The 17,435-nt window shown below is 37.6% G+C and overlaps 1 protein-coding gene across 4 annotated transcripts in view; it reads left to right on the top strand.

Moving 5' to 3' along the window:
- The window catches only part of LOC138958170 (glutamine--fructose-6-phosphate aminotransferase [isomerizing] 2-like), a 76,126-nt gene extending 58,790 nt beyond the window's left edge, over positions 1–17,336 (top strand). For 2 of the 4 annotated variants that reach the window (XM_070329252.1, XM_070329249.1), the window contains 3 exons: positions 1,160–1,321; positions 9,823–9,897; positions 12,848–17,336. In XM_070329252.1, the coding sequence (XP_070185353.1) occupies positions 1,160–1,321; positions 9,823–9,867 (207 nt within the window). In that variant the 3' untranslated portion in view covers positions 9,868–9,897; positions 12,848–17,336. Of the gene's footprint in view, positions 1–1,159; positions 1,322–2,161; positions 2,324–9,822; positions 9,898–12,847 lie in introns of all 4 variants that reach the window. The other 2 variants (XM_070329250.1, XM_070329251.1) reach the window with 2 other exon arrangements.
- Positions 17,337–17,435: the final 99 nt, after the last annotated feature.

Here is a 17,435-nt window from a genome sequence, read left to right as displayed (position 1 = left end):
GTTGAGGAGAAGGAGTATCATTTTTGGTGGCATAGACTTTGTGACAACTTTCACTTGATTTGGATCCCTGATAAAAAGTAGCTTTTTAAAGTTACATTTTTTTTTCTCTCTTTTTATTGCAGACAACACCAGTGATTAGTTCACTGATTATTATTTGTTTTGCATTTCAGAAAAAACACACCTTCAGATTGGTTCAAGAAAAGAGTGAATACAGCAAAAACAATTAAAATTGGCGAAGCTTTCAACTGAGCATAATTAATTCAAAGATGTTTGTATTGGCATCTGTTCAGGGAAAGCTTTATCTGCATTCTTTGAATAGCCCTGATGATGATTGTTTTTGCTGTTTCAATTAATGGCTGGTATTTAGTCTAATAGCCCTGATGATGATTGTTTTTGCTGTTTCAATTAATGGCTGGTATTAAGTCTAGAGCCATGCATGGTGAAAGAAACCGACACCTACACCAGTAAAAGGCAGTCTTCAGAAAGATTTTTTTTTTTTTAACTTGTTGGCCTCTAGTTTTTACAGCCCTTCAGATGGCTGCATCTGTTACAACAGGTCTTGACCTTCATTTAGCCTAGAGCAACGCTGGAAATGAATACATCTTGACGAATAAAAAGCAATCAACAAAAAGCTTTTGTTGCATATTTTCTTCGATTTTTGTTTAACTGAAACCAACACCTTCCGCATAAGGCTTTAGCTGAAGCAAACATCCCCAAAACCCAGTTTGCAAAAAGTGTCTGTTTAATATGATTTTTTGTCTTTGTCATTTTGCTGAAACCATATGCAACAACTGGACCAACCAAAAGCAGTCGGCAGATAGCTCATGTTTGATATTACTTTTTGTCTTTTTCATTTTCGCTCAAACCAGCACCATGGTCAACAAAAAGCAGTCCACAGAAATCTCCTGTTGTAATATTCTTGTCTTTCTAATGTTTTTTATTTTGTGTGTTCTAAAACCACCACTTTGACCTACAAAATTCCATCTACAAAAAGCTTCGGATTGATTACTTTTTTCGTCTTTGTTGCTGAAACCAGCATCTTTTACAAAACCCAATCTACAAGAATCTTGTGTTTGTTGTGTCTTTTCTTTTTTCTTCTCTTTCGCCTCTCTCCATCGCATGTGTCCATTGTACGTGTCTTGTCTATGTGTGTCTCTAGGGAGAACCTATTTTGATTTGCAACACCGGAGACACAGAGACGGAAGCTCAGACCGAGAAGTTTATCTCGGTGCCGCCCAGTATAGACTGCCTTCAGGGTATCCTCAGCATTATCCCCATGCAACTTTTGTCTCTGCATATTGCTGAGCTGCGCAAGCTGGACGTAAGCATGGACCCGTCACACACCATGGCCCCTCCCACTTTGACCGCCCCGCCCCGCCCCCAGCCAATATAACTCCGCCCAGTCAGACTATTAGTCCTTTATAGCCTGCCTGACTCGCTTTATGTTCTTGTCGGAAATTATTCTGCACCCTCGACGCTGGCTGAATGTATATCATTTAACACCGAAAAAGCTTTCTGTTTGCACAGTAGTTTTTGCTTGTGTGTATTAGCCTCTTGCAGTGTGTACCTCTGTTTTATTTCTGTCGGTGGATGGGATGGGGCTGTGTTATTCTCTTTTCTTCTAGCTTGTTGTATCTAATTGCCATTTGCATGTAGTCTTGCTTGACGCTGCTTGGATCTTGTGTATGTCGCTATTAGCTGCCAACAGCAGCCGTACAAACTGTCTTGCTCAAGTGGCTGCACACTTTCACGGTCAGGTTTTCTGCCAGTAGTTTGCTTCCGTTTTGCTTTTCGATTTGCCAGGTAAAGTTTTTCTTTGCCCAAAGTCAGACTTGCGAAGGCAATATATTTATAAGAATCTAGACGTCCTGCTGGAACTCTGTGGGAGCTGAGAATTAAGGTGAGAAACATCGAGCCTAAAAGTTTGCACTCACACCTTGAGCAAGAAAGTTTCAATAACCCGTGAGACAGTTTTGGGGTCTTCTACCGGAGCAGACATCGTCAGAGGCAGCTGAGTGTTCACGTTGAAAATCTCACGCTGTACAACTTCTCTCCTTTGCTCCAGCTTGGTGGTAGTCCGTTCAGGGACACACACAAAATTCTTACGCTGCACACGTCCTAATCTCCAGCTTCTCTTCTGCTTTGTGTATTGGTTTTGTAGGGGCGCCCCATAATCATTTGTAACAAGGATGACGATGAGACGCAGAAGTTTGCGTACAGTTTCCTGGCGATCCCGCACGCAGTGGATTGCCTGCAAGGCATTCTCGCTGTTATCCCCATGCAGCTGCTGTCCTTCCACATAGCGGTGCTGCGTGGATACGATGTAAGCATACACCCTGAGTCCTGTCTTCATCCACAGCTTACCTACACCTTTGAGTCGCGTCTTTGTCAAGAGTTGCACGTGCAGTGGAACTTGCTCAGCTTTAGGGACTTACCCTCTTATTTCAGACCTCTAATTCTTCCCTTTAAGACTCTCCAGGTCCCTCTTTTGGGATTCAACACCCTATTAAAGACGTACCCTCTTGGTTTAAACAAGATTTTATTCTGAAAATATAGGGTGGCAATATAGTAGAAACGCTTGGGGCGTACCATACAACAAGCTGAAGCTTATACTTAGTGTGGTTACATATTTACATCTAAATAGGAATTGCTTTTTCGTGTTCTATCAAGGTCAAAAGAGTGCTTACCCTCTTATTTGAAACCTAGTCTCCCTCCTTTTAAGACTCTCCAGGTTAGCTCCTTTAGGACTGGACCACGCCCTATAAAAGACACCCTGACCCCTGATTTAAGACCATTGACTCACCTATCCTTCACCCACCCATCCACCCTCTCAAGACTCTCATCTAAGACTGTCCCCTTTTGAGATCACTCAAACCCATATTAAGGACGACCCCCCCCCCCCCCCAACTTAAGACTTTGATTTAAGACCAAATTTTCTCCCACTGTTAAGTCCAATCCAACCCCCTACAAGATCCTCTGATTTCAGACCCTTCCCCCTTTCAAGACCTTAATCTTGATAGACATTACGATTTCAGACTCTTCTACTTTGTGTAAGACCCAGTTTCAGATCTCTCCCTTTTGAGAATTAAAACTCTGATTTAAAACCCACCTACACTGTGACCCAAACATCAGAGTTATGACCAAAATTCTCAATTTTTTTCCCATTTAAGACCTTCCCCTTGAAGAACAGATTTCCTCAGACTTAGGCCAAAAAAAAAAATAGTCTGTTTACGGTAACCCGACCGACCCTATTTTTTTTCGCGCGACCCTAGACTTTTTTTTTGGCATTTGGGGAAAAAAAATAAAAAATAAAAAATAAAAAAAATCTGGGTTTTTTGCAAAATAACGTAAAAATATGGTTTTTTGGAAAAAAAAAAATAATAAAAAATCCCGACCTACCGACCCTATTTTTTTGGCCTATGTTACCGTAAACAGACCTTTTTTTTTTTTTGGCCTTATGATATGGTTTCCACTTTAGTGTATAAGTAACAGGTCACTCAAATGTGGTGATCTCAGGACAGTTAATACCCCAAAATGACATCCACTAAGACTTCCTTTTATGGAAACTGACCTGAGGTCATCCCATTCAAGTGACCTGCATCACAACTGTAAACTCTTGATTCAGATGCTGCTCTATTGGATGCTGCCCTCTGACCTGCGACCTGTGACCTTATAACCTGCTGGGTCTTTGTTGCAAACAGTTGTTATTGTTGTTGTTATTTTGCTGACGTGAGAAAATTATTCGGAATGCTGTTTGGGTTAATATATTGAATGATAGCGTATAGCGGAAAGGAGTCCTAGGGAAAATAACAGTGAAGTCTTGGATGCAGTTTCATTTGCTTTGTTTTGCTTGCTTTGTTTTGTTTTTTATTCTTTTTTATTGTTGGTATTTTTTTTTTTTTTTAGGAGGAGGGGGTGTGTGTTATTTATTTGTGACCCTCCACCACAGAATGAGTCGCATGTCACCTTTGCATGATTTTCATATTTTTACATTTTCCTAAAGAGTGTTTTATGCTCTATCCAGTGGTGAAACCCGTTTTAGAAAAGAGCGAAAAATGTTTGAGTTATAAGCCTGTGACTAAGGTGACCCTCACACTGTTACCAGACACTCCCCGGACTTATATTAAGCCTAGCGCAGAACCGCGCGAGGTGACATGCGACTCATTTCGTGGTGGAGGGTCACATTTTTGTTGTTTTGTTGCCATTTTAACTTTGGGAGGGGAGATGTATAAGCATGATTGTCTACACAATGTCTATGTGACAGAAGTATTGTGGGGTACTTTGTCTGGCTGAGGGGCAAATGATGAATTTAATTTATTTTTATTTTGTATTCTATCGAAATTAAAGCAACTATATAAAATTGCTTTGCTTAGTAAAAAAACAAACGTCTACCACTCGCACCTCAGCCAAAATATACAGAGAAGAGTGCTTTTATCGGCTTTTCATGTCTTTTTTTCATTTGTTCGGAAGCATTCTGACCTTATCCAAGCTTTGATTTTCATCATGGGTTGTTACTTAAAATCGTTCTTTTAATTTTGTTTTATTTGCACTCTGTGTTTCTGTTTTATTATTATTTTTGTTTGTTTTGATTTTAGTAATGCTACTTGTCATAGAAGACACACTCTGAATTTAGGCAATCCTAAAACTCTATACCCGCTCACACATAGACACAGACATAGACATAGACATAGACATAGACACACACACTCATGCATGCAATAGGAAGGTTTCCGCCTGAGTTAATATCTCTCTGAGGTTTTGGGTGCTTAGAGAGTACCGTGCCCCTTGCGGGGGCATAACACATCGAGGTCACAAGCAGGGTCAAGGGGAAGGTCGGCTGGGCGGACAGGAGTATGACGGCTTACTAGTGCCAAAACCTGGTGTTACCCATTATCACGTGATAATTACTAATTAACGCTGTCAGTTACTGTTTTCATCTGTTAGTTACTCATTTTCACGGGAAAATTACTAATTTTTGACTCACATGCGAAGCAAAAGTGAGTCTATGTACTCACCCGAGTCGTCCGTCCGTCCGTCCGGAAAACTTTAACGTTGGATATTTCTTGGACACTATTCAGTCTATCAGTACCAAATTTGGCAAGATGGTGTATGATGACAAGGCCCCAAAAAACATACATAGCATCTTGACCTTGCTTCAAGGTCAAGGTCGCAGGGGCCATAAATGTTGCCTAAAAAACAGCTATTTTTGACTCACATGCGAAGCAAAAGTGAGTCTATGTACTCACCCGAGTCGTCCGTCCGTCCGTCCGTCCGTCCGGAAAACTTTAACGTTGGATATTTCTTGGACACTATTCAGTCTATCAGTACCAAATTTGGCAAGATGGTGTATGATGACAAGGCCCCAAAAAACATACATAGCATCTTGACCTTGCTTCAAGGTCAAGGTCGCAGGGGCCATAAATGTTGCCTAAAAAACAGCTATTTTTCACTTTTTTTCACATTTTCTCTGAAGTTTTTGAGATTTAATACCTCACCTATATATGATATATAGGGCAAAGTAAGCCCCATCTTTTGATACCAGTTTGGTTTACCTTGCTTCAAGGTCAAGGTCACAGGAGCTCTTCAAAGTTGGATTGTATACATATTTTGAAGTGACCTTGACCCTGAACTATGGAAGATAACTGTTTCAAACTTAAAAATTATGTGGGGCACATGTTATGCTTTCATCATGAGACACATTTGGTCACATATGATCAAGGTCAAGGTCACTTTGACCCTTATGAAATGTGACCAAAATAAGGTAGTGAACCACTAAAAGTGACCATATCTCATGGTAGAAAGAGCCAATAAGCACCATTGTACTTCCTATTTCTTGAATTAACAGCTTTGTGTTGCATGACCTTGGATGACCTTGACCTTGGGTCAAGGTCACATGTATTTTGGTAGGAAAAATGTGTAAAGCATGTGAGTCGTATGGGCTTTGCCCTTCTTGTTCTCATTTTCTCTGAAGTTTTTGAGATTTAATACCTCACCTATATATGATATATAGGGCAAAGTAAGCCCCATCTTTTGATACCAGTTTGGTTTACCTTGCTTCAAGGTCAAGGTCACAGGAGCTCTTCAAAGTTGGATTGTATACATATTTTGAAGTGACCTTGACCCTGAACTATGGAAGATAACTGTTTCAAACTTAAAAATTATGTGGGGCACATGTTATGCTTTCATCATGAGACACATTTGGTCACATATGATCAAGGTCACTTTGACCCTTATGAAATGTGACCAAAATAAGGTAGTGAACCACTAAAAGTGACCATATCTCATGGTAGAAAGAGCCAATAAGCACCATTGTACTTCCTATGTCTTGAATTAACAGCTTTGTGTTGCATGACCTTGGATGACCTTGACCTTGGGTCAAGGTCACATGTATTTTGGTAGGAAAAATGTGTAAAGCAGTTCTTAGTGTATGATGTCATTGCTAGGTTTAGTTATTTGACCATGTCAAGGTCAAGCATGTGAGTCGTATGGGCTTTGCCCTTCTTGTTAGTGTTGGCACTAGCAATCCGTCAGGAAGTGAGCCAAAACTAAAAATTAGTAATTAACAGGTAAAAGTTAGTACTTTTTCCGGAAAAAATAGTAATTTTCCCGGGAAAACTAGTAATTAACACGTGAAAATGGTAATTATCAAGGGAAAATTAGTAATTTTCCCTTGATAATTACAATTATGAGGTTTTGGCACTAGTAAGCCGTCATACAGGAGACTACAATAGGAAGGTTTCCGCCAGTTATCTCTCTTCGAGGTTTTGGGTGCTTGGAGAGTACCGTGCCCCTTGTGGGGGCATAAAACATCAAGGTCACAAGCAGGGTCAAGGGGAAGGTCGCTGGGCGGACAGGAGACTATTACACACACTCATGCACGCAATTACACACAAGCACGCATGCATGCACGCACGTACACCCACAAACACACACCCCCACACACACACACACACACAACACCTAAGAGAACACAAATACTTGGAAGAATATTTTGATATATTTGTGGGATTTTTCTGCAATCTAGAAATAGATTTTGTTAGTGTCATTAACATTTTGCTTACATGGTGTTCCTTGACATTTTAGCATAATTATATGAACGGTTTTAAGTAACTGTCACCAAGAAAACATGGGTGAAGTTCTCACAACAACCAGAAAAATGATTGTGTTATCGACTTATCCACTCTAACAAAACTGAATTGTGTCAAGCAACTTCTGGCCACAGCCAACCTTACAGTCATCATGAATATTGATTGTTTATATGTCTGGCAGACAGTCAGTATCACACATGAACATTTGGCGAATATTTTACGGTTTTCATAATTTCCCACTGTCAACACATCAACAGATCTAGAATTGCATAGAAAAGGAGACGGCATGTGAGCTAGGTTATCACACACATAACAACAAAAATGTATGTAGACAAACTGTAGTTGTATGGAACGGAAATTCATGTCTGGCCAGCTTCGCTAAATCCTAGTTGACCAGTGATTGCTCTACCTTTGTCAGGGGAAAAAAGAGGATCAAGCTGGTGTGCATGACTCAGGTTATCAATTATCGTTTCCAGTATTTTGAGATTTTTACCAGTAAAACATGGGACATTTCCGGTTAAGTTTCTTGGTAAGTGGTTAGGTCGGTATTGACCAAGAGAGGAGGAGTGAATCAATGTGTTAGGTGCGTGAGACGGTGAAGGGGTTGAGGTGCTTAACAGCTTTTTGCAGTGCGGCACATCCTACGGTAGGCCAGTGCTGGCAAATGTCACTCCATCAAAAATGTATCAAGAAATGTCTTGGACAGACTTCTTTTTTTTATGGGGAGGGGGGTGGGTATTTAGCAAAACAATCTTGAACCCCTCTTTCAGTTACAAGTGAAAAATCGGTGATGTGCTGATTTGTTTGGGTTTCATACACGAAATGTGTTTTCCCCACTTTAAAAAAAAGAAGTTTTAATTTCTGTTCCTTTTTGTTTTGTTAAAACAATGATTTGGGAGGAACAATTTCTCTAGAATAGTTCACGCTTAACTTCTTACTCTGAGAATCAAGCATTCTTTTCTTCTTTTTTAACACAGCCTGGTAAAAGAGAATTTTAATATATTATACATGTCTAGTTTACTCAAACTCAAACTCAAATTTTATTGGCTTCAATTTTCATAGAAGAATTTGTCTTGCGCTTGGGAGAAAGTAAGAGTATAACATATATGAATTGATATGCACAAATACAAATTGGCTGTCTGTCTCTATCTTCTATGATTTGTTTAGATCATGCTAGCAACCATTACCTTCGTCAAACACATTTGAATTGTATTTATCCAATCTGATTGCTTTTGTATTTTTGCCAGAATTGTCTTTATATGGTTACCCTTACTGCTCATTTGCTTATCATATTTAAACTTCATTATTTGTCACACTTTGTCTTAAAAGTATGATACAGTTAAGAAAAGAAAGTGTAGTTAAAATATCACAGATCAATTACCATTTTACATTATTTTACATTACTTCAGTGCATTATTTTTAGGTTATAAAAGATACCTTCATTCCTGTGGAAGCGATCATGATCACCACCGCAGCTCTTTCCAGGCTTAAACATGGGATAAGAGCATCTTTCCACTTGGATACGTACACAAAATCAACAGCCTGCCTGCTTCCTGGGCAGAGTGGGCCGTTTTTGTTGAATTAAATCCACAGATTGACGTAGGTGTCAGTTACGACATTACCCCCCGCGGGTTAGGGGGAAGAATTTACCCGATGCTCCCCAGCATGTCGTAAGAGGCGACTAACGGATTCTTGTTAAGTGTTTCTTGTATAGAATATAGTCAATGTTTGTAAAGATTTTTAGTCAAGCAGTATGTAAGAAATGTTAAGTCCTTTGTACTGGAAACTTGCATTCTCCCAGTAAGGTCATATATTGTACTACGTTGCAAGCCCCTGGAGCAATTTTTTGATTAGTGCTTTTGTGAACAAGAAACAATTAACAAGTGGCTCTATCCCATCTCCCCCCCTTTCCCCGTCGCGATATAACCTTCGTGGTTGAAAACGACGTTAAACACCAAATAAAGAAAGAAAGTTACGACATTGATTCTGCAAAGAACCTATTCCCATTCTGCACAGAAAACAGGCGGGCTGTGGATTTTTTTTTGTCTGTATCCAAATGGAAGGATGTGCTGTAATCCCATGTAATTGCCTGGATAGATCTATGATGATTTCCAAGATGGTGGACAAGGAAAGGATCGATAGCCTTAATGTTTTGACTGAATTTAGACCTATGATGATTTCCAAGACGGTCGAAAAGGAAAGGATGATAGCCTTAATGTTTAGACTGAATTTAGATCTGTGATGATTTCCAAGACGGTCGAAAAGGAAAGGATGATAGCCTTAATGTTTAGACTGAATTTAGATCTGTGATGATTTCCAAGATGGTGGACAAGGAAAGGATGATATAGCCTTAATGTTTAGATTGAATTTAGACCAACTCCAGAAATCACTCTGTTTGGTTTGTATAGGTTGTGAAAAAATGAATACAATTGCTTTTATTGAGGCAAACTTTCCACGCTTGCTCTTTGCCCACGTGTTTCTGACACACCCGTCGCTAGTATTAACTGGCCTATAATGTCAAGTTAAAAAGTTTGCCTCACTAAAAGCAAGAGTATTCACTCTTTCACAACCCATACAAACCCGACGAGTTATTTCTGAACATCATCAATTTAATCTTCATTGAAAGCTAGGACACTTAGTAATGTATGTGCAATATTTGTGTGTTTTTGTGTTCCCACCAAATCTGCCAATGATGGGGCTTTGCTACTAATGCCCTGCTTTTCACATCTTTTAGGTTGACTGTCCCCGCAACCTGGCCAAGAGTGTTACTGTCGAGTGAACTAGACTGAGGGCAGAAATCTCTTATTGTGTAAGAAGTGTGTCATTGTTTTAGTGTCCTACTCTCGTCACAGCTAAAAGCTGCGATTGTTTTAGTTTTATATATACTCTCGTCACAGCTAAATTCACAGCTAGGTTGCTGAATCTGACTAATGCACACAACTGTGACTGCATGCATATAGAAATCTTCCAGAAATAACTCTGTCTTGGTTTTGCGCTATGGAAGAGTTTATTCCTTTAATGTTGAGCAGAGATGTAAGCACGGAGATGATGTCACGGTGAACAATGAGCTCTATCGTGCGTGTTTTCAAAAGAAAAGGTCATCTTATCGAATGGCCACATACCTCACCTTTAAAGAATACAACTCTTCTGGATCGAGCGCTTAGAAACACTGACAAGAGTTATTTCCGAACATTGTCTATCGTGTGCTGTAACATAGCTCCTGCTAACTTTTATTTGTTATTTCATGCCTTTATTTCGCACATGTATAAAAACAAAAGTTTGTTCATTCTGCTTAATTTGTGTACACTTCAGAAATTATACTTCTGAATTAGATATATTAATTACTTCAGTGTAAAATATCTTTTCAGTCGTATGATACTGACTTTGAACACTTCTCTGCATGTGAATAACGTTTCTCTTGTAGTTTCTAACATGAAAAGCTATTTAACTGTCCGTTTCTGTTATCTCTCTTCATCTCCTCGTCTATAAGGGTTGTGGTTTCTTTTTCTTCTCAAGATTCAAGATCGATCTAAACAAAATTAACCCCAAGGATAGTCATTACTGTGAAATTAGGCAGATATTGGGATATTGTTTGAAGTTAAATTAAGCAGGTATATATACAACATCTATTCCATTTGATACAACAAATGTATATACAAGTGAAAAATGCACTGATTAACTAAACCTTGTAACAAAAATATGGTGGTCCTATGAACCTAACATGTTAACGAATTAGATACTTCTGCCAGAACTTTATCGTATGTTTCTATGTGTCTGTGAGTTTGTGCATCTGTTTGTTTGAATATCTGTGTTCTGTCTGTTTGTCATGAACTAAGCAGTCTGGTACTATGTATGGCTTCATAGAAAACTACCTAAGCAGACTGATATAGTAATAGTAATACCAGTATGACACTAGAATACTGAAATGGGTATTAGAATTCGTTACAGTACACAGCCCTAATATATCGTTTTACACAGTGTAACGTATTCTCAGATACTATCCAACTTTGTGTATTCTTGATGAAATTTCACATAAGCTTAATTGTCTAGAAAAGTGTCCTCATCATGTTCATGATTATTACTCACTTCTCACCTTCAATCAACAACTGAAACGTTCATGATCTTGCAGAAGCGGTGGCCTTTGCTCCATGCAGCATTAGCAAGTAGTGCTTTCTGCAATGACAATAAGACAACAGGGCGTAGGATATATATAGATATATGACTTAATTGCCATCCCTTTGCAAAGCTTCTTGCCAATAAATATCAGTAGTTGTTGCCATGCGGCAGTGTATCTTTAGCTTTCTGTGTGCTTTGTAGTTTGAAAATAAACTAACACGAATACGCCGCTAAAAGGAACCAAAAGTCATATTTCCTTTTGCACGTCTTGTATAAGTTTGTTGTGAAGATTATATTCCTGATCTAATTAGTTTTTAAAATGTCTTGGTTGATTTTTGAGTTTTTCTATCAATGAGTAAAAATGTTAACATGAATCTTGTATGATTTTAATAACGTGTCATTAGATTGAGGAAAACGGAATCTTAAAATGTCTATTTTTATTGCAAAGTTATCATGTTAGACATTCAGTGCCGCTGTGTTAACAATTATTAAGACAGTTATTAACAATGTCTAGGTTTTCACTTCAAATTGATAAATAAAAGAGTTCTTTTACATTTAGTCAAGGTTTGACTAAATGTTTTAACATAGAGGGGGGAATCGAGACGAGGGTCGTGGTGTGTGTGTGTGTGTGTGTGAAGTGTCTGTCTGTGTGTGTGTGTAGAGCGATTCAGACTAAACTACTGGGCCGATCTTTATGAAATTTGACATGAGAGTTCCTGGGTATGATATCCCCGGACGTTTTTTTCTTTTTTTCGATAAATACCTTTGATGACGTCATATCCGGCTTTTTGTAAAAGTTGAGGCGGCACTGTCACACCCTCATTTTTCAATTAAATTGATTGAAATTTTGGCAAAGCAATCTTCGACGAAGGCCGGGGTTTGGTATTGCATTTCAGCTTGGTGGCTTAAAAACTAATGAGTGAGTTTGGCCATTAAAAATCGGAAACTTAATGTAATTAAAATTATTTTTTTATTAAACGATCCAAAAACAATTTCATCTTATTCTTCGTCTTTTTCTGATTCCAAAAACATATACATATGTTATATTTGGATTAAAAACAATCTGTGAAAATTAAAAATATAAAAATTATGATCAAATTAATTAAATTTCCGAAATTGATTTAAAACCTATTTCATCTTATTCCTTGTCGGTTCCTGATCCCAAAAACATATAGATATGATATGTTTTGGATTAAAAACACGCTCAGAAAGTTAAAACGAAGAGAGGTACAGTAAAGCGTGCTATGAAGCACAGTGCAACCGCTGCCGCGCCAAACAGGCTCGTCACTTTCACTGCCTTTTGCACTAGCGGCGGACTACGTTCAGTTTCATTCTGTGCGTTCCACAGCTTGACTAAATGTAGTAATTTCGCCTTACGCGACTTGTTTTAACTTTATGGCTGTTATCAAAAAGTATTTTTTGATTACATAGATTGGTTTCAAAACCAGTGTGTGTGTGTGTGTGTGTGTGTGAGTGTGTGCATGCATGCATGTCTGTGTGTGTGTGTGTGTGTGTGTGTGTGTGTGTGAGTGTGAGTGTGTGCATGCATGTCTGTGTGTGCGTTCATTAAAGTGTGCATGCATGCACTCTTAGATCCTTTGAAGGGAGTCTGTGTAATGACGTTTTCTTCTTCTGTTTTTCAGACGGACCAACCACGCCATCTTCTCAAAACTTACACACACTGATAAGTGAAAGGAAGGGAATGCACACAACCAGTGACCAACCTTGCTTTGCCATCCTTGGAATCTGCTTGTTGTTGTCAAGCCAGATGGCTGCCTGCTAAAATTGCTTGACTGAAAGCTAAAAGTAGTTTTTTTTCAGAAGCATTATTCGTCTTGTGTGTCTTTGTTACTGCTGTATGGTTTTTCTTTCTTTTTTACAGTAAAAAGGGTCGAGAAAAGGAGAAATCGGTCCCCAAATGTTTCTTATTTATGACAAAAGCAACTTTTAGTACAGAAGTTCATTGTTAAAACGTTTAACTTTTTGTTTTCTTGTTCTCTTTTTTCTTCTCAATAGTGGCGTTGGTATGTGAAACTTTAATTGTAAATTACATTTACCATTTATTTATATATCCCTGCCATACAGAGCAACCTAGAGTTGTTCAGAGTTTGTTGATTATTACCCGGTTATAGGTTTGTATATTGATTGATTGATTGCAAGTCACTTACGAATTTGCTATTTATTTGTTCATGCTTACCAATTTTCTTTTTCTCTTATCAGAGATGGATGGCACCCAAAATCTCATGCCAAAATTTAATTCTCAGCCTTGAAGTTATTATTGTGTGGTCTGTTACTTCTTATTTCATCATCTGTAAGCAGAAGAGAGTTTCTGAATATATTGTTGCTCTTCTCCACCTTAATACTTTTCCTTTGCCCCCTTTTTTAATTTTTGTAAAAATTTTTTTTATTTTATCAAATTTGGATAGTAGTTGTTCCAGTATTTGTTGTAATTTTATTTTGCCAAATTTGGAAAATTATTTTCTTTCAACTATTTGGTGAGGTGGTTATTCAGCCAAATTTAGTTGGGGAAAAAACTTTCTTTTGTTACCATTTGGTTTGATTGCGACCAACACCTTGTTATTTTTCTCAGTTTAGAAATTGTTGATACAGTCGAACCCACTTAAAACGAACACGCTAGTTACGAATTTTGACTTATAACGTATTAGTTTTAAGTTCCCAACTGCATACCTCTTTCTTCATGCTTAAAAAAAATGCTTAAAACGAATTCTTTATAACGAATTTATGCTTATAACGAGCACTTTTTGGATTCCCAAGCATGCATAATGTCTGTAATTTACTCACGCTTATGACGAAATCTTTAAACTCGTCCCGAGATCGACATATCATGGGAATTTGAGAAGTTTGAATACATGTGTCATAGTCTTCCCTTGCGTCGACTGCTTGAACCATTGCTCAACCGATCACTGAATAAAGTTAAACTGATTACACTGTACTCACAAAACAATTTCAAATTTAGAATCAAAGTGATTGATAGCTCAGACACTGAACATGAATGACTGACTGACGTTTATTTCCTTCGCGAATACCAAAAACGAAACATCAATGTTTAGGAAGCCATTGCCAAAAAATATAGATGCCAGAGTGGTTTCCCTTGGACAAGGGAAACCACACTCTCAACGTTTGCGTTCGCCGGTTCGCGATAGTTTATCAGTCAGTCAGTGCTTTCGATTTGGATTTGAACATCATGTTGCAACAAACAAAAAAAAACTAAATTGGCCAAGGTTTGCTACCCGTCGCCAAGGTAAGTGATTCCGGACAAATGATAGGAACACCGCGAATGTGGACAGTGTCAGTGTGTGCGTGTGTGTGACCAAAAACGTAACAACTGGATGAAACATATGTGTGCTCACTCTCACTCAAACTCAACAATCATCACTCAACATGAGACACACATGAACATGTAACTGAATATGTCACTTTATTGTCTAAACGTGAAGCAGCATGAAAGTTGCGAAAGAAACAAATTGAAACACCATAAAATGTACAAGACTTAAAAAAAAAAAAAAAAAAAAAAAAATCAATCAATTTTCTTAATACGAATTTTGGTTAAGACGAACTTTTTTTCCGATCCCCAGTGATTCGTCTTAAGCGAGTTCGACTGTACTCTGCTTTGTGTCTTGAATTTCGACATTTGTTTGCGTTAATCAGGGTTGACGAGGACATTCAAATGTGTATATTTTTCTGATTTTGACCAAAGGTGTGTGCATGTGCTGGTTGAATCTTTTGCATTGGACATTCCTTTGCTGTTGATGTAGGTTTTGACTTTTATTTGGTTTTGAGTTGTGAGCTAGCTTAATTTGCACTTTTTGATTATGTATATACGTTTTTAGGGTTGTGTTTGTTGGAAATGTAGAAAACTGTGCTTTTGAAACTGAATCTCATTTACATCTGGTTTTATGGCCTTTCCGACTTTTTGAAGCTTATTTTAACGGAAAGTTCAGTGCAAACTTTTGTTGGTTTTCAGACTCATTAAACACTTTTTTGAGTGAGAACTGGAACAAGATTGAAATTTTGGGCACACTTGCTTTTTTCTCCGCCCATTTACAATTTGTTTGGCTTGATTTTTCTTCTTAACAAAAATAAAAATCTCATATTTGCACCTGTGTTTTCACTTGTTCTGTCTCCAGTGATCAAAAGAAGGGAGAGAAACATTTTAATGCACAGATTTATTAGGAATTAGTGCTTTACTACTTGCGCTTTGCATTACACATGTAAATCAAAAACAAAGAAAAGAAAGAAAAAAAACAGAAAAAGAAACAGAAAGGAAAAACAAAAGTGTTGGGTTGGGTAGGTGGGGTATAGGGTTATCAGTGATCGTAGGGGGTGATCTCATAGAATACAATCATTATTTACAATTTTCTCGAGAAATATTTGTTACAAACACATTGATATTAAACATTACTCGAGCTTCGACAGACAATCCATTTGTATCTGTTTAGTTGTCCGTGTAGTTTGTGACCAGTATGCTTTGTATTTTTGCAAAGTGTGCAAATTGTATTTAAAGATTTTATGGACCAGAACCAACTTGTGGAACTCCAGGTATTTATGCATCTTGCTGCATTTGATTTTCACAGGAAGCTTTTTTCTTCTTTTTTTATAAGTCATCATGGAAAAATATAATTATGAGTAACATTGAAAAGAAGAAAAACTTACAATTGATTTGGTTGAGGTGTCTTTTTTCAGTGCTTGCAGGATTGACCTTTGGCTTTGTAAGTTTTGTTTGAGGTTGAATTTTATTTGCTTCCTTTTTTTACGCGTAGTAATCTCTTTATGAGAGTGGTATACAGGGTTTTTCATAGCAATAGCAGTGTACTTAAAAGCTTTTTTCAAATTTGTTATGTTTTATAGACTGTTAAGGGTTGCTTTTGGTGCAATGAAAGCATAGGAAGTGCAGATTTTTTTAAGGTGTTCTTTGAGTGAGAAAGAAATACCGTAGCTTTTTCATTTTTGTACAGGTTATATTGTAAAAGTGTGTTGTAAAAAATGGTTTTAGTGTATGCTGGACTAACATATTTATCTTGGTTGTTAATGTTATTAAAAGTTACCTGTGGCACAGGTCTTTGAAGCGTACCTTTGTTTGATTACGTACAATCATATGGAAATTCTCTTTCAAACATTACATTTTGATCAGTACATATGAAATCCACTAATTGGATACAGGTGTATCAATCCCTAGTGCAAACGTACAAGGCATATTAGCGTTTCTTTTATTTGTGGCAGATTGGTTACTGGATTTTGAATGCGAATAATTAGCACATTTGACATTTAAAGGAAAATTTTAAATGTAAATTTTGCAGTTATTCTTTTGTTTAAACTGGGAGTTTGTACATTTCTTTCTTTTTTTAACCTTCTGATTTAATGTATATGTGCACGTTAATTCAACATAGCTGGGGCACTAAAATGGACAAATTTTGCAGACTCTGTGGTAGATTGTTATACGTCTCATAGTATGAATGCCTCCCAAACTATGCAAATTTCGTATAATGCACATGAAAATTGGTAACAGGTTCATTGTTAAATGTAGTTTTTGCATGTATTAGTTTTGTTTTGACTGCTAATGTGCCATACAGCTGTAAACACCGATGTGTAAAAGCTGTGAAAGAGGTTAGATGTACTTTGTTGAGTGTTAAGTATCGTTATGGTCCGATATGCAGGTGCCGTCATTTTATTTATTGCAAGAATTTTTTTGTCTGACTGCTTATGCACTGCAAGCAAAAAAATTGCGAAGAAGATGTGCTCAGATTTATTTTTCAACACAGGTGTAATATGAAGTGATTTTTGACTAAAAGGACATCGTTTTATTAGTCCCAAACAAGGGAGACACGTGTTCTTAAAATAATATGAACACCCTTCAAGTTCAATTCCGTAACATGCTAAATTTGTAGCACAATAAATCTCTTTCGTCCATTTCAGTTCGTGGATCGTTGCTTTGCGCTTTTCATTTCTGATTTTTTTTTTATATATAAATTATGCTGATGAAGACCTTTGTGGTAATGTTGATGTTTGTAATATATCTGTGATGCAGCTGGGCCCGGGAAAACAAGACTTTACTTAACATGCTTTTTATATCATGTGGGAAAAAGGCAAAGTGAATAAAAGAAATGAATGGGATTTTTGTGTTTATGTTGTCATTTCAAGGAGACTAGGACAGTTAGTTTGGAATGTGTGTGTGTGTGATAGAGAGAGAGAATAAGCGAGAAAATGAAAGTT

The sequence above is a fragment of the Littorina saxatilis genome, linkage group LG2, assembly GCF_037325665.1.
Source record: "Littorina saxatilis isolate snail1 linkage group LG2, US_GU_Lsax_2.0, whole genome shotgun sequence".
In the NCBI taxonomy this organism is placed as follows: domain Eukaryota; kingdom Metazoa; phylum Mollusca; class Gastropoda; order Littorinimorpha; family Littorinidae; genus Littorina; species Littorina saxatilis.
This window is presented reverse-complemented; position numbering and strand designations above follow the sequence as displayed.